We start from the raw sequence: 26191 nt of genomic DNA on the forward strand, positions 1-26191 counted from the left end.
TGCTGCTGCAAGTAAGAATTTAATTGTACTATTTCAGTACGTATGACAATTAAACCCTCTTGACTTGACTATTGACCTCTGTAGAGCAGCACCTTTTGATTCTCATACCACTGGAAACAATTGATCTGCTGGCATTGACATGTGATATCTCTGCCAACCCCAGTGAATGCACTGCCACCTAGCTTAAAACTTACAATTTTGTAATGGTTTTGAACGTGAAATTTGCAGTCACAAGGACCCATTACGGCAAGCAGTACAAATGTGTTTAAGGTAGTTAGATACAGTAAACCTGTTGTTTTAATACGGACCTCTATATAACAGATTTTGGTTATAGAGTACGGAGAGTGTCCCCACAGTAATCAAACACCACTGTCCCTTTAAGAACACCGGCTGCTAGTTACACTGCGAAGGTCATTGAAATTGACAAGCAATTGCTTCGATCGACACTTCTGTCGTGATGCCCTATTGAACCATATAACAAACAGCCTTTAGTATTTTTAGCTTGCAGTTACTAAAATAAGTATTTAGCCTTTAAAAAGAACTTCATACACTCAGCTGGTTAGACAGGATTGTGTCATTGGAAGGAGAAATGGAGTTGACATTTAAGGTCAATGTCCTTTCACCTTGAACTCCAGGCAGACACTTGATCGTGGGAGTCTCGTTTAGCACGGGACAGGGTTTCTCACCCCGCCACATTGCCACCCCCAATGTCACGGACCTCCCATTTTGCTCTGAATCTCTGAATGCGGAAATCAGCAGCAGGGGCAGTGGTTATTGTCGTTCCCCAGCTGCACTGAACAAGGCGGTGCCAGGCGACCGTTTTGGCTTGCTGTGCTCCGTGTGGTGAGGGTGGTTCCACTGGGCTCCCAGTCACGGGGTTCCAAGATTCTGACCCGGCGCCCGGGCAGTGATATCAATGGGGGAAAAACCCTTACTCAGTTATAATGGCAATCAGCAATAAAAAAACACCTATGATCCGTTATAATGAGGGTTTACTGTACTAGTCATTTGGCCCAACTGGACAATGCATGCATTTATGCTCCACGTGTCCCTTGGTGCCATACCAGTGTATTCTGTATGTGTAAGAAAGAACTGCAGATGCTGGTTTAAATCGAAGGTGGACTCAAAATACTGGAGTAACTTAGCGGGTGAGGCAGCATCTCTGGAGAGAAGGAATGGGCGATGTTTCGGGTGGAGACCCTTCTTCAGACTGAAGAAGGGTCTCGACCGGAAATGTCGCCCATTCCTTCTCTCCAGAGATGCAACCTCACCCACTGAGTTACTCCAGCATTTTGTGTCTACCTTCAGTGTATTCTGTTTGCCAGGTAAATGTGTACTCCACTCTTTTCACGGGCAATGTGCTATGCAGGACTGCTCATAGTAATCTAGGTGTGCTCAAATGGGATCTGCATAGACTTCTAGATTAACTTCCTCCCTCCCATTCAGATCAGCATTCGGTTATCATTTTTCATTATTTTCTATGCCTTTCTACACAATATCATTGAACCTCTGCTGTTATAATATTTTGAAAATAATCAGTTCAATTCTTTTGATGTCATAGAAACATAGAAATTAGGTGCAGGAGTAGGCCCTTAGCCACAAGGTAGCCACATTCGGCCCTTCGAGCCTGCACCGCCATTCAATATGATCATGGCTGATCATCCAACTCAGTAGCCCGTACCTGCCTTCTCTCCATACCCTCTGATCCCCTTGGCCACAAGGGCCACATCTAACTCCCTCTTAAATATAGCCAATGAACTGGCCTCAACTACCCTCTGTGGCAGAGAGTTCCAGAGATTCACCACTCTCTGTGTGAAAAAAGTTCTCCTCATCTCGGTTTTAAAGGATTTCCCCCTTATCCTTAAGCTGTGACCCCTTGTCCTGGACTTCCCCAACATCGGGAACAATCTTCCTGCATCTAGCCTGTCCAACACCTTAAGAATTTTGTAAGTTTCTATAAGATCCCCTCTCAATCTTCTAAATTCTAGAGAGTATAAACCAAGTCTATCCAGTCTTTCTTCATAAGACAGTCCTGACATCCCAGGAATCAGTCTGGTGAACCGTCTCTGCACTCCCTCTATGGCAATAATCTTGTCCTTCCTCAGATTTGGAGACCAAAACTGTACGCAATACTCCAGGTGTGGTCTCACCAAGACCCTGTACAACTGCAGTAGAACCCTCTCTGCTCCTATACTCAAATCCTTTTGCAATGAAAGCTAACATACCATTCGCTTTCTTTACTGCCTGCTGCACCTGCATGCCTACCTTCAATGACTGGTGTACCATTACACCCAGGTCTCGCTGCATCTCCCCCTTTCCCAATCGGCCACCATTTAGATAATAGTCTGCTTTCCTGTTTTTGCCACCAAAATGGATAACCTCACATTTATCCACATTATACTGCATCTGCCAAACATTTGTCCACTCACCCAGCCTATCCAAGTCACCCTGCAGTCTCCTAGCATCCTCCTCACAGCTAACACTGCCCCCCAGCTTAGTGTCATCCGCAAACTTGGAGATATTGCCTTCAATTCCCTCATCCAGATCATTAATATATATTGTAAATAGCTGGGGTCCCAGTACTGAGCCTTGGGGTACCCCACTAGTCACTGCCTGCCATTGTGAAAAGGACCCGTTTACTCCTACTCATGTCCATAGAACATGACTGACACAAGTCTATTTTGAAATTCATTTGCCAAAGATTTGTCAATTAACAATCGTTTAATACCTTGTAATTTTGTATTTCCATCAAAGCTATTTAAAGTGTTGCTCATCCTTGTGGCAATGGCTTTGATGATAAGATGTTTAAACCATCATTTATGTCATTTATATATACTTTTGGCCCCAACACAGGTTACTGGGGATAATATTCACTATATCCTGTTTGTTAAACTATCAATTGAATCAAACCTAGAATGGCAAACTAAAGGAAAACTTATGTTATTCAATCTATGGTTAGATCCAGAAGCTATTTGGTTTAGGAGCAAACACCAGGCGATTGCTCAGGAATTGATTGCTTCTTGCAGTATGTGCTACTCATTAATAAGTCTGCAGCACATTTTTACATTTTACTTAATGATATCTCTTTGTAATAATCATCTGACTGATTGAGTATAAATACCTAATAAATTGAGGATTTTGAATGCAGTTTAAAGGTACATCACTTATCACAATTCACTGCATGTTATTGCTTTTAGTTAGTTCATTGAAAATACTTTCTGGGACCTCAAAAGAGAACTTGACCAACAGCCCACCACTAACATGTGTGAAGGAACTGCAGATGCTGGTTTAAGAAGGGTCTTGAACCCATTACTTCTCTCCAGAGATGCTGCCTGTAACGCTGGGTTGCTCCAGCTTTTTGTGTCTATCTTTGAGCCCATCACTAATGCCTAGTCCAAGAATCGGTGCATTCTCATTTTGAACCATCCTATAAGCAATTTTATCCAGTACATGATCCACCCTCAGGGGAAATAGCTGCAAGAAACTCTTGTAAACCGCTTCGTGAAAATTGCACCTAATCTAAACTTGAGTGATAAATCTAGTTTAATAACACAAAACAAGTCAAATTCTGACGATCATCATTTAGAATTGACTATGTTCTAAAACTGGACAATCATAAAAGGACATCTTATTAGAATACAACCCGTTAACTGAAGTAACATCCATAGTTTAAAATTGGTGGTATAAACATATTTAATGTAAAATGTAAAATAATGTACTGCATAATTGAAGAAAAATTGTACTATTAAAAAAGAGAAAATAGAAAAAATGAATGTTCCTAAAAATCACTTTCTATAATTCCAGCAATAATTAAATTCTAAAGCAATAGGAGAGTGCCACAGTGGCACAACTGGTGGAGCTACTCCCTTATAGCGCCGAGACCTTGGTTCAATACAATACAATACAATACAATACAATTTATTTGTGTCATTTGAACCTCATTGAGGTTCAAACGAAATGTTGTTTCTGCAGTCATACACACACGAAAAAGAACCAAGACACAACACAATTTACACAATCATCCATCACAGTGAATCTCCTCCTCACTGTGATGGAAGGCAAAGTCTTATCTCTCCCCTGCACTCCTCATTCTCCTCCCGATGTCAGTCAAAGCCCCCGGCGGGCGATGGTAAGTGTCTCGCGGCCATTAAAGTCGCGCCGGGTGATGCAAGGCCGCGCTCTGGGTCTTGGTGTTGGAGCCCCCGGCGGGCGCTAACAAGTCCCGCAGCCATTTAAGGCCGCGCCAGGCGATGATGTAAGGCCCCGGGCCAGGTAATTTTCAACCCCGCAACTCGGGTGGGAGAAGCCGCCGTTGCGGAAGCCCCGAAAAGCGGTCTCCCAGCAGGGACCCGCGGGCTCCCGGTGTCACCGTCCAACCTGACCTTGAGCACTGTCTATGTGGAGTTTACATGTTCTCTCTGTGACCGCGAGGGTTACCTCCATGAGCTCCGATTTACTCCTCCATCCCAAAGATGTGCAGGTGTGTAGGTTAGTTCACCTTTGCCAATTGCCCCTAATGTGTAGGGAGTGGATAAGAAAGTGGGATAACATAGAATTTGTGTTGATGGTCAGTGTGGACTTAGTGGGCTGAAGACTTGTTGTTGCTGTATCTGTATCTTTAGAATTTAAAGAAAATCAATCTTCAGTGTCAGAAAGGTTATCCATATAACCATATAACCATATAACAATTACAGCATGGAAACAGGCCATCTCGACACTTCTAGTCAGTGTCGAACACGTATTCTCCCCTAGTCCCATATACCTGCGTTCAGACCATAACCCTCCATTCCTTTCCCGTCCATATAACTATCCAATTTATTTTTAAATGATAAAAATGAACCTGCCTCCACCACCTTCACTAGAAGCTCATTCCACACAGCCACCACTCTCTGAGTAAAGAAGTTCCCCCTCATGTTACCCCTAAACTTCTATCCCTTAATTCTTCAAGTCATGTCCTCTTGTTTGAATCTTCCCTACTCTCAATGGGAAAAGCTTATCCACGTCAACTCTGTCTATCCCTCTCATCATTTTAAAGACCTCTATCAAGTCCCCCCCTTAACCTTCTACGCTCCAAAGAATAAAGCCCTAACTTGTTCAACCTTTCTCTGTAACTTAGTTGCTGAAACCCAGGCAACATTCTAGTAAATCTCGTCTGTACTCTCTCTATTTTGTTGACATCCTTCTTATAATTAGGCAACCAAAATTGTACACCATACTCCAGAATTGGCCTCACCAATGCCTTGTACAATTTTAACATTACATCCCAACTTCTATACTCAATGCTCTGATTTATAAAGGCCAGCACACCAAAAGCTTTCTTTACCACCCTATCTACATGAGATTCCACTTTCAGGGAACTGTGCACAGTTATTCCCAGATCCCTCTGTTGACCTGCATTCTTCAATTCCCTACCATTTGCCATGCACGTCCTATTTTGATTTGTCCTGCCAAGATGTAGCACCTCACACTTATCAGCATTAAACTCCATCTGCCATCTTTCAGCCCACTCTCCCAACTGGCATAAATCTCTCTGTAGACTTTGAAAATCTACTTCATTATCCACAACCCCACCTATCTTAGTATCATCTGCATTCTTACTAATCCAATTTACCACACCATCATCCAGGTCATTGATGTACATGACAAACAACATTGGACCCAACACAGATCCCTGTGGCACCCCACTAGTCACTGGCTTCCAACCTGACAAACAACCATCCACCATTACTCTCTGGCATCTCCCATTCAGCCACTGTTGAATCCATCTTGCTACTCCACCATTAATACCCAACAATTGAACCTTCTTAACCAACCTTCCGTGAGGAACCTTGTCAAAGGCCTTACTGAAGTCCATCTATACAACATCCACTGCTTTACCCTCATCAATTTCCCTAGTAACCTCTTCAAAAAATTCAAGAAGATTAGTTAAACATGACCTTCCAAGCACAAATCCATGTTGACTGTTCCTAATCAGACCCTGTTTATCCAGATGCTTATATATATTATCTCTAAGTATCCTTTCCATTAATTTGCCCACCGCTGACGTCAAACTAACAGGTCTATAATTGCTAGGTTTACTCTTAGACCCCTTTTTAAACAATGGAACAACATGCGCAGTACGCCAATCCTCCGGCTCTATTCCCTTTTCTAATGACATTTGAAATATTTCTGTCATAGCCCCTGCTATTTCTACACTAACTTCCCTCAATGTCCTAGGGAATATCCTGCCCGGACCTGGAGACTTATCCACTTTTATATTTCTCAAAGGTGTCAGTGCTTCCTCTTCTTGGAATCTCATAGTTTCAATAGCTACTCTACTTGTTTCCCTTACCTCACATAATTCAATATCCTTCTCCTTGGTGAATACCGAAGAAAATAAATTGTTCAATATCTCCCCCATCTCTTTTGGCTCTGCAGATAGCTGTCCACTCTGACTCTCTAATGGACCAATTTTATCCCTCGTTATCCTTTTGCTATTAATATAGCTGTAGAGCCCTTTGGATTTACTTTCACCTTACTTGTCAAAGCAACCTCATATCAGCTTTTCTAATTTCTTTCTTAAGATTCTTTTTACATTCTTTTTACTCCTCAAGCACCTCATTTACTCCATGCTGCCTATAATTATTGTAGATCTCTCTCTTTTTCCTAACCAAGTGTCCTATTTCCCTTGAAAACCATGGCTCTTTCCAATTTTTACTATTTCCTTTCAACCGAACAGGGACATAAAGATTCTGTACTCTTAAAATTTCACCTTTAAATGTCCTCCATTTCTCTTCCGCATATTTCCCATAAAACAAACTGTCCCAGTTTACTCCTTTTAAATCCTTTCGCAACTCCTCAAAGTTAGCCTTTCTCCAATCAAAAATCTCAACCCTAGGTCCAGTTCTGACCCTCTCCATAATTATATTGAAACTAATGGTATTGTGATCACTGGTCCCGAACTGTTCCCCAACGCATACCTCTGCCACCTGACCCGTCTCATTTCCTAACAGGAGGTCCAGCACTGCCCCTTCTCTAGTAGGTACTTCTATGTATTGCTGCAAAAAACTATCCTGCACACATTTTACAAACTCCAACCCATCCAGGAATGTGTTTCCCAATCTATGTGTGGAAAATTGAAATCTCCCACAATCACTACCTTGTACTTACTACTAATATCTGCAATGTCCTTACATATTTGCTCTTCCAATCCTCGCTCCCCATTTGGCGGTCTATAATACACCCCTATAAGTGTTGCTACCCCTTTCCCATTTCTCAGTTCCACCCAAATAGCCTCCCTAGATGAGTCCTCTAATCTATCCTGCCAAAGCACTGCTGTAATATCTTCCCTGATAAGCAATGCAACACCTCCACCTCTTGCCCCTCCAATTCTATCACACCTGAAGCAACAAAATCCTGGAATATTTAGTTTCCAATCACAGCCCTCCTGCAACCATGTTTCACTGATCGCCACAACATCATACTTCCAGGTATCAATCCAGGCTCTAAGTTCATCCACCTTTCTTACAATGCTCCTAGCATTAAAATATACACATTTAGATTCTGATTCAGATTCATTCAATTTTAATTGTCATTGTCAGTGTACAGTACAGAGACAACAAAATGCATTTAGCATCTCCCTGGAAGAGCGACATAGCAAACGATTTGAATAAATAATAATAAGTGTCCGGGGGGGGGGGGGGGGGGGGGGGGGGGTGGGTGATTGGCAGTCACCGAGGTACGTTGTTGAGTAGAGTGACAGCCGCCGGAAAGAAGCTGTTCCTCGACCTGCTGGTTCGGCAACGGAGAGACCTGTAGCGCCTCCCGGATAGTAGGAGGGTAAACAGTCCATGGTTGGGGTGAGAGCAGTCCTTGGCGATGCTGAGCGCCCTCCGCAGACAGCGCTTGCTTTGGACAGACTCAATGGAGGGGAGCGAGGAACCGGTGATGCGTTGGGCAATTTTCACCACCCTCTGCAATGCCTTCCGGTCGGAGACAGAGCAGTTGCCATACCATACTGTGATGCAGTTGGTAAGGATGCTCTCGATGGTGCAGCGGTAGAAGTTCACCAGGATCTGAGGAGACAGATGGACCTTCTTCAGTCTCCTCAGGAAGAAGAGACGCTGATGAGCCTTCTTGATCAGAGTAGAGGTATTGTGGGTCCAAGAGAGGTCATCGGAGATGTTGACTCCCAGGAACCTGAAGCTAGAAACACACGTTCCACCTCCGTCCCGTTAATGTGGATGGGGGTGTGCGTGCCGCCTCTGGACTTCCTGAAGTCTACAATGAGCTCCTTGGTCTTCTTGGAGTTAAGGGCCAGGTTGTTGTCAGCGCACCATGCTGCTAAGTGCTGGACCTCCTCCCTGTAGGCCAGCTCATCGTTGTTGCTGATGAGGCCAATCACCGTTGTATCATCTGCATACTTGATGATGGTGTTAGTACCATGTACAGGTGTGCAGTCATAGGTGAAGAGGGAGTAGAGGAGGGGGCTCAGCACACAGCCCTGTGGAACGCCGGTGTTCAGGGTGAGGGTTGAAGAGGTGTGCTTGTCTAACCTCACAGACTGGGGTCTGTTGGTTAGAAAGTCCAGTATCCAGTTGCAGAGGGAGGGGTCGATGCCCAGGTTACCGAGTTTGGTGATCAGTTTAGAGGGTATAATGGTGTTGAATGCTGAGCTGTAATCGATGAACAGCATTCTTACGTAAGTGTCTCTGTTGTCGAGGTGGGAGAGGGCGGAGTGAAGTGCCGTTGATATGGCATCCTCCGTACTCCTGTTCTTGCGGTAGGCAAACTGATAGGGATCCAGTGTGGGGGGTAGGCAGCTTTTGAGGTGTGCCAGGACCAGCCTCTCGAAGCACTTGGTGATGATGGGGGTAAGTGCAACTGGGCGGAAGTCGTTGAGGCTTGCCGCAGTGGAGTGTTTTGGCACTGGCACGATGGAGGTGGTTTTAAGGCAAGTGGGGACAACTGCTTGGGCAAGTGACAGGTTGAAGATGTCAGTCCAGACGTCTGTCAGCTGCGCAGCACAGGCCCTGAGCACATGCCCGGGGATGCCGTCAGGGCCAGCAGCCTTACGTGCATTAGTCCTAATCAGTGCCACGTACACGTCGTAGGGGGTGAGTGTGAGGGGTTGGTGATCGGCAGGTAGCACAGCCTTGATGGCTGTCTCTAGATTGTCCCTGTCGAAGCGGCCATAGAAGTGATTAAGCTCCTCAAGGAAGGAGGCGTCGCTGGATGTGGGGGTGATGTTGGAGGGTCTGTAGTCCGTGATGGCCTGGATGCCTTGCCACATGCGTCGGGGGTCGGAGTTGTTGTTGAAGTGCTCCTCAATCCTGAGCTTATGGCAGTGCTTGGCCTTCCTGATGCCCCTCTTCAGGTTAGCCCTGGATGAACTGTAGGCTCGAGCATCGCCTGACCTGAAAGCGGTGTCCCGTGCTTTCAGCAGTAGCCTGACCTCGCTGTTCATCCATGGCTTCTGATTCGGGTATATGGTCACCCGTTTGAGGGAGGTGACACTATTGATGGTGGAGTTTATAAAGTCCAGAACAGAGGATGTGTAGGAATCAATGTCCGTGTGAGAGTCAAGGGTGGCCTGGGCTGCAAACGCCTTCCAGTCAGTGTTTCCAAAACACTGCTGAAGTGTGAAGTCCGCTTCCTCTGACCAGACTTTAACTGTCCTCACAGTTGGTTTAACCCGTCTGATGAGTGGGGAGTACTTAGGGAGCAGGAACAATGAGACGTGATCAGACTGACCAAGGTGGGGGAGGGGGATGGCTTTGTAAGCTTCAGCCATGTTGGTGTAGACTTTGTCCAGTGTCTTGTCTACTCTAGTGGGGAAGGATACATGTTGGTGGAATTTGGGGAGTACAGTCTTCAGGTTGGAGTGATTGAAGTCACCCGCAACAATGAAGGCTGCCTCGGGGTTGTGCGTCTGTTGTTTGCTAATGGCAGTATGCAGCTCTTTCATTGCAAGCTTGGCATTAGCATCAGGAGGGATATAGGCTGCAGTCACAACAGTGGAGGTGAACTCTCTGGGCAGATAGAACGGCCTGCATCTAACCAAGAGGAACTCAAGGTTAGCTGAGCAGTGACTCTCGATGATGGTGGAGTCCGTGCACCATGCTTTGTTTACATAAATGCACAGACCCCCCCCTCTGGTCTTACCAGAGTCTGATGTCCTGTCCGCTCGGAGTAAATGACGCCCCGATAGCTGGATGGCGCTGTCAGGAACGTCAGTGTTGAGCCAAGTTTCAGTGAAGATCAGGATGTTGCAGTCCTTGATCCGGTTGTGGGAGGTGATTTAAGAAACCCACCCTCTCTTATTCTCTGTTTATTGTCTTTTTCTTCTCTCTCCCCTACATTTTCGGTCAGAGTGCTACCATTCCCTGGCTCCTGCCTCACACACTGACTGCTAGCTTTCCCAATTTGAGTCCCTACCCCCAACCATACTAGTTTAAAGTCTCTCCAGTAGCCTTTGCAAATCTCCCCGCCAGGATATTGGTCCCCCTCGAGTTCAAGTGCAACCCATCCTTTCTGTACAGGTCACACCTTCCCCAAAAGAGGCCCCAATGATCCAGAAACTTGAATCCATACCCACTGCACCAGTTCCTCATCCACTCGTTTATCCTCCACCTCGCTCCATTCCTGCTCTCACTGTCGCGTGGCACGTGGCTCAGGCATATCCCTCTACTAAAAGTCACTAAACACTTGACTGTTCTATGATAATATTTATTGGTGAACATTTAGTGATTTTAATAATTTCATGGAATATCTTAATGCTTAATATCTAAGTGAGATACTTTCATGGCAAAACCTATGGAAAATCGGGACAATTCAGATTACCATTACTGCACTTAATTGTGCATGTGCAATGTTTGCTGTAAATTGCTGTGTGATTTACTCCTTTGTACCTCTAAACTTGCATCCAAATTAATTAAAAAATACCAAAATTGTTGGAAATACTCAGCAGGTCAGCCGGCATCTGTGGGAAGGAAAACACTCAATATTTCAGTTCAGTGACCCCCCCTTGTCAAAACTCAAAATGGAAATGTTCTGACAAGGGTCGCTGAATTCAAACGTTGACTCTGTTTTCCTTCCTACAGATGCAGCCTGGCCTGCTGAATACTTCCAACAATCTCAATACTTTTTTAGATTTCCAACCGCTGCAGTTTTTCAGAATTTTGACCATAGTAATTAGTTCTTCTCTAAAAATTATATGTTTTTTAATGATTATCCCATTGTATGTCATTGTATTCTCTTTGTTGCAGCACGTTATATGTACTGGACTATGGTGTAAATTAGAAGGTGAACAAGAGTGTAAAACCAAACTGGACCCACCACTAGATGGAACTGAGTGTGAGCGAGAAAAGGTAAGAATTCCAAACTCCCAAAAATGACTTTTTCATCAAAATCTTAGACATGAAATGTAAATAGAAAATGTTGCAAACTCTTTGGAAGATCAAGCAACACCCGAGTAAAGGAGTGTTTAAGAGGGAACTCAGATGCTTGGAAGATCAAGCAACACCAGCGGGTGCAGCAGCATCTATGGAGATTAGTTTAACAACGTTGGTATCATTTTTAAACTCAGGCAAACGGCCTATCATTGTGAGCCAAAGGGTTTCTTTTTTTGTTCCTGAGTGGAGATGTTTACTTGTTCATTTATGGCATGGACATTGTGAGCCAAAGGGCTTGTTCCTGTGCTGTACTGTTCTATATTCAACATTAATAATGCTAATATTTCAAATTGAAGACTCTTAGGTCGAGTTCTTTTTTTACAGACACTGCATTTCAGCACATTTTGTGAATTTGCAGTAGAAATACCTAATGTGCTGAAATGTACATTGTAAGAAATCAAATATTATCCTATCTCCATTGTAGTTTAAGAAAGAACTGCAGATGCTGGAAAAATCGAAGGTAGACATAAATGCTGGAGAAACCCAGAGGGTGAGGCAGCATTGTAGTTTAGTTTAGAGATATAGCGCGGAAACAGGCTCGTCGGTCCACCGAGTCCCACGTCGACCAGCGATCCCCGCACATTAACATTATGCTACAAACACTAGAGACAATTTACATTTGTACCAAGCCAATTAACCTACAAACCCGTACGTCTTTGGAGCGTGGGAGGAAATTGAAAATCTCAGAGAAAACCCACAGGGTCACAGGGAGAATGTACAAACTCCGTACAGATAGCATCCGTAGTTAGGGTTGAACCCGCGTGTCTGGTGCTGAAAGCACTGTAAGGCAGCAACTGTACCGCTGTGCCACTGTGCCGCCCAGTCTTAAGTGTTTTTTGCACTGGAGCATGATTAATTGGTATCCATTACCAGACTAATTAAAATTCATAGAATGCACGATGTCATTGATTAAAGAGGAAATGCTCTTGACTGGTGCTTTCACACTATAAACATTGAAATTTGTAGTTTTCTCAAAATTTCCTCTCCCTTCCAAACCAATATTGATTATACCATGGTCCTATTTTGCTTTGGCTACATTCAGTGTGCATTTTATCAAATGTTATTGTTACATTTTGTGAACATAGCTATTCATTTGTGATATCTCTATTTCTGTAACTGTAAAGGTATATTCCACATTCTGGTTGTTTTTCTTCTTTGCACTACTGCTGTGTTTGTGTATTGCTTAAATGTACTCGTGTATGGCATTATTTGACTGGATAGCTTGCAAAACAAAACTTTTAGCTGTATTGCAGTACACTTGACTAATAAAAGAGTATTTAAGAGACAAAGGCGGGGAAGGCAAGAGATGGGTGGTGAAAGGTGGATCTAGTTGAAGAGAAGATGGAGCAGATGGGTCCGGTGGAGGAGAGGAAGGCAGAAAGAGTGAGGGAGGCTGGGAGGTGATAGGTGGAGGTAACAAAGGGTTGCAGATGGTGGAATCTGATAGGGAAGGAAGGCGATGCACGGAACCAAATAATGGAGGTAGATGGGAACAGTGTGGGGGGTGGGGGGGGGAGGTAGTGGGAAGAGTGTGGGGGATGGACAGAGTGGGTGAGTGAGTGGGTGGAAAGATACTGGGGTAATAGGGGGGTGGGGTTGAAGAGTGTGCATGAGAGGAATGGGGTTGCTTAGAAAGAGAGAAAAAAAAAGGACAAATGAGACATTGGTTTCCTAAAGTTGAAGAATTCAGGTTGTAGGCTACTCAGGTGGAACAGGAGGTACTGTGCCATAAAAAAAATATGTAGCTACTGCATCTACTTTTACTACAAAATTCATTTTAATTTACTGAAATGGTAGAAGCTATAACTCATACATAATTTTTGAGAATTCTATGGTAAGCAGCATACATACATTTCTAACAATTTCATGCGTTATTTTTTAAATGGATTTTTGCACTTGAAGATTTTCAGCAATTATCTAAAATGTATGAAAAAGTTGTGGTATATCGCCTTAGATAATCAGAATGAAGCACCTTTCATGATCAAATCAGGAACTAAACCACAAAATATTGGATATTTAATTCAGTGTTAAATGAGGTTAAGAAAGAACAGAACTAAAACAAATATCAATTATAAGAGTGAAAAAAAAATAAAAAATTAAATTCAACAATAAAATATAAATTTTGTAACAATTCCACAATTGCAAAAGATGAATTAAGAGCAGGTGAAATTATTTGGTAATATTTAACAATGCTCACATCACAAGGAACTAAGAAATTTGAAATGGTAATTTTGCCATTTCATCATGTTAGACCATTCACAGACATTGTGGCTGTTCTGTGAAGTACCTTCACACATCTTCCTTTGCCCCTTATTCCTTAATAGGTTTGGTGAACAAATATCATACAAAGTTCTCAATTGACATAGAATCATTTATGCGTAAGGAAGAGCGTTTCATTTCTATCGCTATATATAGAAGTTTTTCCGAACTTCGTTCTGGAAAGCCTTCCTCCAATGTTAAGACTATTGCCCCTGTCCTTGCATCGCCAACTGGTGGAAGCAGGATCCTGATAGGTGAAAAGGAGCAGTTTGGCTGATGGAGTCAGGTGGAGGAGAGAGGGGTGGAAAGAGTGACTACAGCACTTACTTCCCATTGCCATAGACCCTTACCATTCTCCTTGACATTTTAAAAAACTTTAATCAAATCATCACTTAATTTTCGAATTCCAGATAATATAAAAGTAGTTTGTGCAGTTTCAAATCTCGTTAAAAGGTTATTTAGGTTAAAGTCTTACATTTTGTGGTGCGTTTAATTTATATCTTTAAGATAAGTGTCAGAACTAGAAATATTCCATGAATTGTATGACAGCATAATTATGCGGTGTTTCTTAAGTTCTCATAGTGTTTTGAGTCATCCTCGTTGGTACCTCTCCTCACTCTAGTCATAAGGCGTAAACCATGATTTCTATAGGACCAGGGTATTCTGACCAACTTTTGGAATGCACTATGGAACACACTTTCACTAATGGGTAATGTTAATTGTAAATCTTAAATATGCCGTCAAAGCATTTTGCTTCTTGCTTCAAATGAGTGGATAATTATGAACTGCTAGTTATTTTCAATATGCATTAGGACAAAACTCTTCACCAAGAGCATGCATGTACAATGTTATCCTTGCAATAATTAGTGAAAGTAGAATTAGTTGAATACATGTCTCTGTATGCCATTTCATCAGGATTCTTCAGCTCCAACCCCGACTTAATGCGTTAGTGTGACATTCCCATTTTCTGTTGCCTCGTATTGTGAGATTGCCAATCATGCAAAATCAGGAAAATGTTGTCCTTTATATCCCTGCCAAATGAAACTGTTTGAGACTGCTTAAAATCATTGTGCGTTGTAATAATTGAGCCAAGAAACAAAGAAACGTTCAACCATCTATCTGGATTTGAACCCAGTAAAAGGTCATTTAGAAACCGCTGAACCACCCAACCTCTTGTGGTTTAGAGCTTTCTTTCTCTATTAATTTATTGAGTGATTTGATTTGCTTTACTTGGATTTCAGACTAGCAAACATTTGGAATTCCCATTTATTTCCCTCATAAAACCCAGAGTTCTGCAATTTAGTTAATTTATTCATGAATATGATTTAACAGTGAACACTCTTTATGCAGAAGTTAAAACCTTTGAGCAGAATCTCAAGAATACGTTTTATTGCCCTGACCTCAATTCGAAATTACAGCCACCACAAAATTCAATTCTACACCAAGGTAACTCTGCCCAATAAACCATGCCACATACAACACAAGGCTAAATGAGATTTCCTTGTGCATCCTTCATAGATTGTCTTCTATGTACCTTTCACTGTCTTGGTGCCTGCATGCAGTTGTTACTGCAGCATTCTGGCCAGAGGTTTTAAGTTGAGACTTGAGAAGCCGTTAGAGAGGCAGACTTCTTCAGCAGTTCTAGGGTAAGTCAGCCCAGTTCCTTACCACATCATCGCATCTTGAGGGACTGACAGACAAACAGAAAATTGTATGGTGGAACAGCATATCTGACATCTCAAATCCTGTCATCCTGAGATAGTGCGAGATATGTGCTCTGCACAGACACTACCACTACCATAGGCAGCAACTCAACAATCACTATCCCCATTTAGTATTATGATTCTGGCTGTGGTGTCACTCAAACGCTACCTAGGGTTTGACAACTGGAGCCTTTTGTCTTCGCTATTTTAGAATCATACTGTCGAGAATAACACCATTTGACCCACTGTACCAGGGCTTTGAACGTGCTCCTTAAATTGTCCCACTTACTTGTTTTTCCTCCATATCCCTCCAAACTTTCTCCATACAAATGTTTCTCCAGATCCATTTTGATAATTATTATTAATCCTGTTTCTATCGGAACAAGAATAAGCCTTTTGATTACTTCATCTTATCGCCCCCTGCAAATAAGAACATGATCAATTCACAATCTATTTTCCTCTCAATAATGTTGCCCCATTTCAGTATTTTGTATTTAAATTATCACTTCCCCAACACAATTGCGGGAGTGCTAATTGGGTGGGTGTCAGAGGTTTTGGGGAGAAGGCAGGAGAATGGGGTTAGAAGGGAGAGATAGATCAGCCATGATTGAATGGCAGAGTATTGATGGGCCAAATGGCCTAATTCTGCTCCTATCACATGACCATATGAATTACTATTTGCAGAAGAGAGGAATTCAAAGGTACAACATAGATACAAATTGCTTTGGGGTATTCTGATAGGAACCAACTTGCAATAACATCAGTCAATAAATATGGAACTATCGAAATTTGATTATTGTCAGGCAGAAATCTGATTTGACCTATACTCAGAATATATCAATATTTGATGATGCAATCACCATATAAAATGATTTGAAAATCTTTCCGGGTTTGTCCTACCATGAGTTCTGTGTATGGACACAAATCTGGTGGATGCTTTGAAAGAAAGGTAGGTTGATCACCATGGATGTCAACTGAATTCAGAACGAGAGAGTGCCTTGGCCTCAAAGATTAAGCAGTGTGATGAGTCCTCCCAGAATTTGTAACTTAATCCAAAATATACCTTTGGATAAATTATTTAATCTATATCCAGGCAGTACGATGTCCTGCCCAGCCCATCAAACCTCTTCACCTGGGGCAAAGCGGAATCTCCAGATTGCCTGCAATGCTCAGGCAAGGGGAAGTTGGAACACATCCTGAGCTGTTGCCCAAAGGCTCTTGGGCAGGGCCAGTAGACCTGGCATCATGACCAGGTTCTTAAATCCATTACAGAAGCCATCAGCATGGGAATCAGCAGCTGCAGACGAGCACGCCCCACCACCCAGATGATCACCTTCATGAAGGCCGGAGTGCAGCTGCCAAGAACCATAGCAGCCAGGAATCCGTCAGGAATCCTGGCGACTGCGCAGGACTGGCAGCTTTCCGTAGACCTGGTGAAACAGCTGAAGTTTCCACAGCACATTGCCACGACCACCCTGAGGCCAGATATCCTCCTGGTCTCGGAGGCGACCAAAAACATCGTCTTGTTGGAACTGACAGTGCCGTGGGAGGACCGTCTGGAGGAGGCCCATGAGAGGAAGATGACCAAGTACAAAGAGCTGGTCATAGACTGCCGCAAGCAGGGCTGGAAGGCAAGGTGTATGCCCATCGAGGTTGGCTGCAGAAGTTTTGCAGGGCAATCGCTCTACAAAGCCTTGAGTGCACTGGGCATCAACAGAGTGGCGAGGAGAAGAGCCATCAAGAACACCACAGAGGCAGCGGAGAAGGCATCAAGATGGCTCTGGATCAGGAGAGGAGGTCCAGGGGGAGGAGCGAATGCCACCTGAACACAAGTCGTGGTCTGATCAACCACGGCTGGGTCGCCTGGGTGAGGGTGTCTGATGTTGAAAGACCCGAAACACCCAATGACCCCTGGTTGCATCACTGATGATGTGTTCAGAAGCATCAATAGATGTATTTGTATCAACATTTTCCATGTGGCAAAGGTGTATAGATTACCCTAATTGTTCCAGTTTCCAAGCATAAAACCAATTGGAGAAGAAATTCATTTACTACGTTACTGTATCAGAAGTGTATGAGATTAATAAAGAAAAAATGAAAAAAAAAATGCGATTCATCTACCACATGCAAAGATCCTTTGCAACTCCTTGGTGGAAACCCGCAAAATCTTAGAATCAAGTAACGGGTTAAGAAACAATGCAGAATGTTATCCTCGGTCAAGAAAACTACTTTTGGGAGCCAATATATGTTTTCAGGAAATTCTCTAAGGAAAATACTGTTAACATTTTATAATAAGCAGTATGGGAAAATATATCCATTAACAATAATTTTGAGCAGACAGTCTTCCATGTTACTAGTTTTAGATCCACCATGGGTAAGATAATGACAGGCATTAATCTCGCGGTGACTCCAGATTGTTGAAATTTGCAAATGTGGAAATAAATCTTGTGGCAGACGGTAGCTATGAGCAGGACGTTCTTTATCATCAGTCTACAGAAATGTCACTTCCACATGTAGCAACAAGCTAAGGTTGAGTGTATTCCACCAAGGTAAGTGATTGATGTAGTCCTTATCGTAGATAAGTTATGGACTGGTTATTGCTTTGTCAAGCCTGATGGCAGGCTTGAAATGTCGGCGCTCATGCTTGGAGCAAAATCTCACAGAATGGTCCTAACTCCTTCCACAGTGTAAATCACTATGTGCTTCTATCGTGAATTTGTCACTTTTCATTAAGATTCCTTGTTACACTAAGATTTGAAACCTTGTTATCAATACAATGGGACCAACTGAATATGAAACATCTATTAACTCTGGTGTGATGTAAAAGCAATGATTCAGGCAGGGCAGAACTCTGCAGTCAGGATCATGACAGGAAGTATTATGAAATGTTTCTGCCATAGACTCATACTGCAGGGAAACAGGCACTTTGATGCACCATCTACACCGACCAGCAAACACTCATTTACATTGATCCTATTTTATTCTCCCCTCATAGCTATCAATTTACCTCAGGTTCTGCCATTCATTAATGTACTGCTCACAGTTTCAGTGGCCAATGAACCTACTCTCCTGCACGTCTTTGGCATGGACCAGTAGGAAACGACCACAGTCACAAGCAGAATGTACAAACTCTACACAGATAGTACCAGAAGTCAGGATTGTACCCGTGACTGCAGTTCTTAGGCAAAGGCTGCGTCACGTGCACAGTAGATGCAATTACAAAATTATATTAAACTTGACCAAGGTAGAAATAACGATACAAGGAACTACAGATGCTGGTGTACAAAAAAGGACACAAAGTGCTGGAGTAACTGAGCGGGTCAGACAGCATCTCTGGAGAACATGGATAGATGATATTTTGGGTTAAGACCTTTCTTCAGACTTCTGAAGAAGGATCCCAATCCAAAATGCCACTAATCCATGTTCTCCAGAGATGATTTCTGACCAATTTAGTTACTTCAACACTTTGTGTCTTTTTTTATAATTGAAATTGTACCTCTCCTGTGATGTTTAATGGGGTTGAAAAATGGAAGTTAGACTCCTTCACAGTCATGCCTCATAGAAAATGATTGTTTGCATTGTGGTCGTCTGAATCTTAGAGTCCAGAAAGGGCAAGTGGCCGCTGTGTAAGATGCCTTCAATTCGAAATGACTTGGATAGTTGGAGCAGAGGGGTGTGACTCCAAGATAGACATTATCAGCATGTGCGATGACTTGTCATGTGGTCTTCCACATGTTGATGAAGCCAGCTTTATTCAGAATTCAGTATTGAAGAGTACTGTTGAATGGCATTGAGTGTTCAGCTTGGAGTTCAAATTCTTTATTTTACCTTTGTTTGTATGCCAGCAATCAGTCAGTCATGTTATTAAAATGTTCAAGTCTTCCCAGGAGACTGTAAAGCTATAGTGGAACTGCCTTTAGGCTGTGTAGCTAAACATATTCCATGTTTCTGCTTTCTGAAAAAGGCTGTTACAGACTAGTTTTATGTTCAGCGATAATAAATAATTTATTTTTCAAACTGTGGCTGGAAGTGATGCTTTTATCATTGTCACTATAAGCCTTTTGAACCAATACTGAAAGAGCAACAGAGCATGGAAGTAAATCCACACCAGAGGGAATTTGTGTTGGGGGGGGGGGGGGGGGGTGGGGGGGGGGGGGGGGGGGGGTGTGGGGGGACGGGGGGTTGGGGGGAAGTGGGTGGGGGGTCAGGGAAGGGGGGGGGGGGACAGGGAAGGGGAGTGGGGGGACAGGGAAGGGGGTGTGTGGAGGAAAGGAGGGGTGTGGGGAAGGCGGGGTAAGGGGGGGGTGTGGGGAAAGGGGGGTTGGGGGTGGGCGAAGGGAGGTGTGGGGAGAGGGATGGTCGCAACAGACATAGCTCGCACTCTGCTCACCCCACACCTTCAGCTTTCGGCCTCACGCAGCAGATCCCGGTCCTACTGCGGCTTCACTCAGAGGCTTCCGGTTCAACTCAACAGCTTCCGGCTGGTCGTGCTGGTCGCTGCAGAAGCAGCCTGTACCCTGTTCACTCTCCGCAAGCTGCTCACTCTCCGCAAGCTGCTCACTCTCCGCGCGCTGTTCAACACACTGCGCTCCTTCAGCTTTTTATTATCCTCACTGCTGTTATTGACAGCGGGTTCCGGAAGGGGTTGTTTTACGATTTTCAAACCTTCATAACGTTTGTACTATTTCACCGATCGGAACAAAAATTATTTGACTTGCAGCAGAGGAGAATGGCGAGTAAGGTGGCGAAAAATTGTAGCGCTATGGAGGATCGTTTTTGAGCAAATTTATAAACAACGCAGACCGGAACTGGACAAGATGAGAGTTCTAGTAATAGTATAGATATAGATGTACCATGTTAATAGTTTTTTTAAATTTTTGTAAGAAATCTATTGATCCTATTGTCAGTGCCAAGCAACTCAATGCGCGTCAAACAAAAATAGAGGAGATACACAGAAGGTTATAGATTCTTAGAGTTCTACAGCATAGAAACAGGCTCTTTGGCCCAACTTGTCCATGCCGACCAGGTTGCTTAACTGAGTAAGTCCCACTTGCATGTGTCTGGCCCACATTCCTCCAAGCCCTTCCAATCCATGCATCCATCCAAATACCTTTGAAATGTCATAATTGTACCTGCCTCTACCATTTCCTCTGCCAACCCATCACCCTCTGTGAAAAGTTCTTCCTCTGGTCCCTTTTCAATACTTTTCTACTGATCTTTATCCTATGGCCTCGTGTTTTAGATTTCCCTGCCCTTGAGAAAAGACTATGGCTATTCACATTATCTCTGCCACTATGATTTTATACGGTAATCCCGGCACTTCAGGGGAGAAAAGACCCAGCCTATCCACTTTCATTATAACTTAAATCCTTCAGACCCAGTAACATCTTGCAAATCATATTTGCCGCCTTTCCAGTTTAAAGTTAACCTTCTGATCATAGGGAGACCAGAATTGTACACAGTGCTTCAAATGTGACCTTATCTATACCTTGTAGAGCTGAAAAGTTACATTTCAATCCACGTACTCAATACTGTGACGTATAAAGGAAGGCATTTCATAGAAACATAGAAACATAGAAAATAGGTGCAGGAGTAGGCCATTCGGCCCTTCAAGTCTGCACCGCCATTCAATATGTTCATGGCTGAACATCCAACTCAGTATCCTGTACCTGCCTTCTCTCCATATCCCCTGATCCCTTTAGCCACAAGGGCCACATCTAACTCCCTCTTAAATATAGCCAATGAACTGGCCTCAACTACCTTCTGTGGCAGAGAGTTCCAGAGATTCACCACTCTTTGTGTGAAAAAGGTTTTTCTCATCTCGGTCCTAAAGGATTTCCCCTCTATCCTTAAGCTGTGACCCCTTGTCTTGGACTTCCCCAACATCGGGAACAATCTTCCTGCATCTAGCCTGTCCAACCCCATAAGAATTTTGTAAGTTTCTATGAGATCCCCCCTCAATCTCCTAAGTTCTAGCAAGTACAAGCCAAGTCTATCCAGTCTTTCTTCATATAAAAGTCCTGCCATCCCAGGAATCAGTCTGGTGACCCTTCTCTGCACTCCCTCTATGGCAATAATGTCCTTCCTCAGATTTGGAGACCAAAACTGCACGCAATACTCCAGGTGTGGTCTCACCAAGACCCTGTACAACTGCAGTAAATCCTCCCTGCTCCTATACTCAAATCCTTTTGCTATGAATGCTAACATACCATTTGCTTTCTTCACTGCCTGCTGCACCTGCATGCCTACTTTCAATGACTGGTGTACCATGACTACTAGGTCTCATTGCATCTCCCCTTTTCCTAATCGGCCACCATTGAGATAAGAGTCTACTTTCCTGTTTTTGCCACCAAAGTGGATAACCTCACATTTATCCACATTATACTGCATCTGCCATGCATTTGCCCACTCACCCAGCCTATCCAAGTCACCTTGCAGCCTCCTAGCATCCTCCTCACAGCTAACACTGCCCCCCAACTTAGTGTCATCCGCGAACTTGGAGATGTTGCATTCAATTCCCTCGTCCAAATCATTAATATATATTGTAAATAGCTGGGGTCCCAGCGCTGAGCCTTGCGGTACCCCACTAGTCACTGCCTGCCATTCTGAAAAAGACCCGTTTACTCCTACTCTTTGCTTCCTGTTTGCCAGCCAGTTCTCTATCCACATCAATACTGAACCCCTAATACCATGTGCTTTAAGTTTGTATACTAATCTCTTATGTGGGACCTTGTCGAAAGCCTTCTGAAAGTCCAGATATAACAAATCCACTGGTTCTCCCCTATCCACTCTACTAGTTACATCCTCGAAAAATTCTATAAGATTCGTCAGGCATGATTTACCTTTCATAAATCCATGCTGACTTTGTCGAATGATTTCACCACTTTCCATATGTGCTGCTATCCCATCTTTAATAACTGACTCTAGCAGTTTCCCCACTACCGATGTTAGACTAATTATTTTTGAAAAATTATCACTAATGCATCCACTATTTCTGGAGCTACTTCCTTAAGTACTCTGGGATGCAGGCTATTTGGCCCTGGGGATTTATCGGCCTTTAATCCATTCAATTTACCTAACACCACTTCCCGGCTAACCTGGATTTTACTCAGTTCCTCCATCTCATTTGACCCGCGGTCCCCTGCTATTTCCGGCAGATTATTTATGTCTTCCTTAGTGAAGACGGAACCAAAGTAGTTATTCAATTGGTCAGCCATGTCCTTGTTCCCCATGATCAATTCACCTGTTTCTGACTGCAAGGGACCTACATTTCAAATTCCTTATTCACCAACCTTTTTAATTGTGTCACCTCCTTCATGAAACTATGTATCTGCATCCCTCATTCTGCCTATTCTACAGCACTCCCAGAACTCTTTCATTTACTGCGTAATTCTTGCCCTGGTTAGTCTTTCCAAAATGCAACACTTCCCAATTATCTGAATTAAACTCCATCTGCCATTCCTCGGCCCGTTGGTCCATTTGATTAATATCCCATTGTAATGTTAATTATCCATCTTCATTGTCCACTATGCCACCAATTTTAGGGTAATCTGCAAATTTACTAATCATGCCAACTACATTCACATCCGATTCATAAATGTAGATAAACAACCGTGTACCCAACAACGAAACCTGTGACACCTCATTTGTTAAAGGCCTGAAAAAAAACAGCTTCTACTCTCATGCTGTGTCACCTACCTTCAAGACAATTTTGCATCCATTTTGGTAGCTCACCTTCGATCGCCAACCAGCATTCCCCATACGCTAGTTCTAAACTACACACTTGGGACAATTTACAAACCAATATGTCTTTGGAATATGGAAGGAAGCCAGAGTGCCCAGTAAAAACCCACGTGTTCATAGGGAGAATGTACAAACGTTGTACGGACAACATCCAAAGTCAGGATCGAACATGGGTCCCTGGCGCTATAAAGCAGCAACTCTACCACTGTGCTGTCCTCTGGGTTTTATTTATCTTTATGCATTTAAAACCTCCAGCACCTCCTCTGCAGTAATGTGGACATTCTTCAAGACACCATTATTTATTTCCCCAAGTTCCCGAGCATCCACATCTTTCTCCATAATAAATATAGATGAGAAATATTTGTTTAGGAAGTCACCTGTCACCCGTGCTCCACACCTGGACAACCTTGTTGATCATCAAGGTGCCATATTCATTCCCTAGTTTCCCTTTTGCCCCTGGGATATCTTTAGATTATCCCTCATTTTATCTGCCAACGCCACCTGGTGTACCTTTTTTGCCCTCCTTGGAAAATGACTCTTGTGCTCCTGAAGGGACTAATTTAATTGTGATAGGTACACAAAAAAGCTGGAGAAACTCAGCGGGTGCAGCAGCATCTATGGAATGAAGTAGATAGACAACGTTTCGGGCCGAAACCCTCCTTGTGATTTTTTGTGATGCTACTTGCAGGGAACTAGGTGCTTGTACTCCAACATCCCTCTGCTCCACAACATTCCCCAGGGCCCTATCATCACTGTGAAGGTCCTGCCCTCGTATGACTTCCCAAAATGCAATGCCTCACACTTATCTGAATTAAACTCCATTAGCCATTCCATGGCACACTTGCTTAACTGATCAAGATCTGATGTAATTTGTGATAACCATCTTCACAGTCTATGTTACCACCTATTTTAGCGTTATCTGCAAATTTTAATGTAATCTGGCTGCTTTAATGTAGGACAGAAAATTAATCTCCTTCTTTCTCCATGTGACTTTATTTCGCCCAAACATTATCTTTCCAGTGTAAGAATCCCCCAAACTCCGCCCGTCAGCTGCTCCAGCACAGCACCAACCGCCGACTCCGAGGCGTCCACAGTGAGAGCAGTCGGGGCATCTTCCCGCGGGTCAACCCTGTCAGGCAGGGGAACCGCGCCTTGCGCAGTCACGCGGTGGCCGAGAAAGTCAATTTCGTTGACCCCAAAACGGCACTTGTCCAGGTTGATGGCCAAACCATGCTCGCTGAGCCGCTGACAGAGCTGTCGAAGGTGAGTGCAGTGTTCCTGCTGCGAGCGGCTGGCCACCAGGATGTCGTCCAGGTACACGAACACGAATTCGAGGTCACGACAAACCCCGTCCATGAGGCGCTGAAAGGCCTGTGCAGCGTTTTTGAGGCCGAACGGCATCCGAGTAAACTCGTAAAGCCCGAATGGCATGATGATAGCCGTCTTGGGTACGTCATCCGGGTGAACCGGGATCTGATTATAACCCCGTACCAGATCCACTTTTGAAAAAAATGTGGCCCCAGCCAAATGGGCCGTGAAGTCCTGGATGTGGGGTACGGGGTATCGATCCGCTGTTGTTGCAGCGTTCAGCCGTCGGTAATCCCCACAAGGTCGCCAGCCCCCGCTTGACTTAGGGACCATGTGGAGTGGGGACGCCCAAGGGCTGCTCGAAGGGCGAACGATCCCCAAGGCCTCCATCGTGCGGAATTCCCGCCGTGCCAGACGCAGTTTATCTGGTGGCAGTCGTCGTGCTCGTGCATGGAGTGGTGGGCCGGTAGTCGGGATATAATGCACCACTCCATGGCTGGGGGTTGCTGAATGAAACTGCGGAGTGAGAATGTCCGGGAACGCAGCCAAGATTCGTGCGAATCGGGAGTCCACGGACGCCAGTGGCCGTCCCACCGGTTGATCCAAGCGCAACGTGATCGGCTCCATTGTAGTGGCGTTGACCAAACGCTGACGCCCGACGTCCACCATGAGGGAATGCGTCCGGAGAAAATCGGCCCCGAGCAATGGTTGGGAGACGTCGGCAATGATGAAGTTCCATGAGAAATGGCAGGAGCCGAGCACGATGGGAACCATGCGCAGTCCATATGTGCGGATGGGGCTGCCGTTTGCCGCGGTGAGGACGGGCCCCCGCTTACCGGAACGAATGTCGGCCAGCGAAGGGGGCAGGACGCTGAGCTCCGCTCCTGTATCCACGAGGAAGCGGGTCCCGGAGCGCCGATCCCAGGCGAAAAGGCGGTGAATTTGGCCGGCCGCCGCGGGGACTATTGGCAGCCGGCCCAGGCGTTTCCCGGGAACGTGCATGGCTGGCGGCATTGTCGTGCTGCAGCACCCCAGCGCTGATGGAAATAGCACCAGCTCCTTGTGTTGGTGCTATTTGGAGCTTACCTGCTCCTGCTGGTGATGCCTGCAGCTTGCTGGCGCTGGACTGCAGGTGCAGTAACCCTCACTGCCGCTGGGGGTGATCGTGCGGGCCTTCGGGCTGGAGCTGTCACTCCTTCCACAGCTCCCCCGCCCCACCGGAGGAAATCGGGAGCTGCTGGGGTGACGTCATCAGCGTGCCTGCCGACGGCCAGCACATTGACGTCATCAGGGCGTGTCGACCTCAGCGCGACCCCGTCTCTGCTGATGCCCAGCGCGCTGACGTCATCAGGGCGCGCCATCCACATGGCGTCGGCGCGCCTCCCGAGGGCCGAAGGTCGGCAAACGAGGCGTCGGTGAGTTGCAACCGAATGTAGGCCGGCAGCAGATGCAGGTAAGTGTACTCGAACAACAGGCACGGCGTGTGCCCGTCTAATAACGCCACCATTTCCTTTAGGAGGGTAGATGGCCGCCGGTCGCCCAGGCCCCCCATATGCAGGATCCTACCTGCCCGCTCCATCCTACTTAGTCCGTAAATTTGAAGCAGGAGCTGTTTCAGGCCGAGGTATTTTTTATTGTCCGGGGGGGCTGCGAGGAAGTCCGTTACTTCTTCCACCGCATCCTGGTCGAGGGCTCCCACCAGGTAATAGAAACGGGTGGCATCGACCGTGATGCCCCGCAGGTTGA

At 44.7% G+C, this 26191-nt stretch overlaps 1 protein-coding gene across 1 annotated transcript in view; it reads left to right on the forward strand.

The window, feature by feature from the left end:
* The window catches only part of LOC129695676 (A disintegrin and metalloproteinase with thrombospondin motifs 19-like), a 392435-nt gene that overhangs the window by 220526 nt on the left and 145718 nt on the right, over window positions 1-26191 (forward strand). Inside the window, exon 11 of the mRNA XM_055632842.1 lies at window positions 11247-11348. Coding sequence (XP_055488817.1) covers window positions 11247-11348 — 102 coding nt within the window. The remainder of the gene's footprint in view (window positions 1-11246; window positions 11349-26191) is intronic.

The sequence above is a fragment of the Leucoraja erinacea genome, chromosome 3 (assembly GCF_028641065.1).
Source record: "Leucoraja erinacea ecotype New England chromosome 3, Leri_hhj_1, whole genome shotgun sequence".
NCBI lineage: Eukaryota > Metazoa > Chordata > Chondrichthyes > Rajiformes > Rajidae > Leucoraja > Leucoraja erinaceus.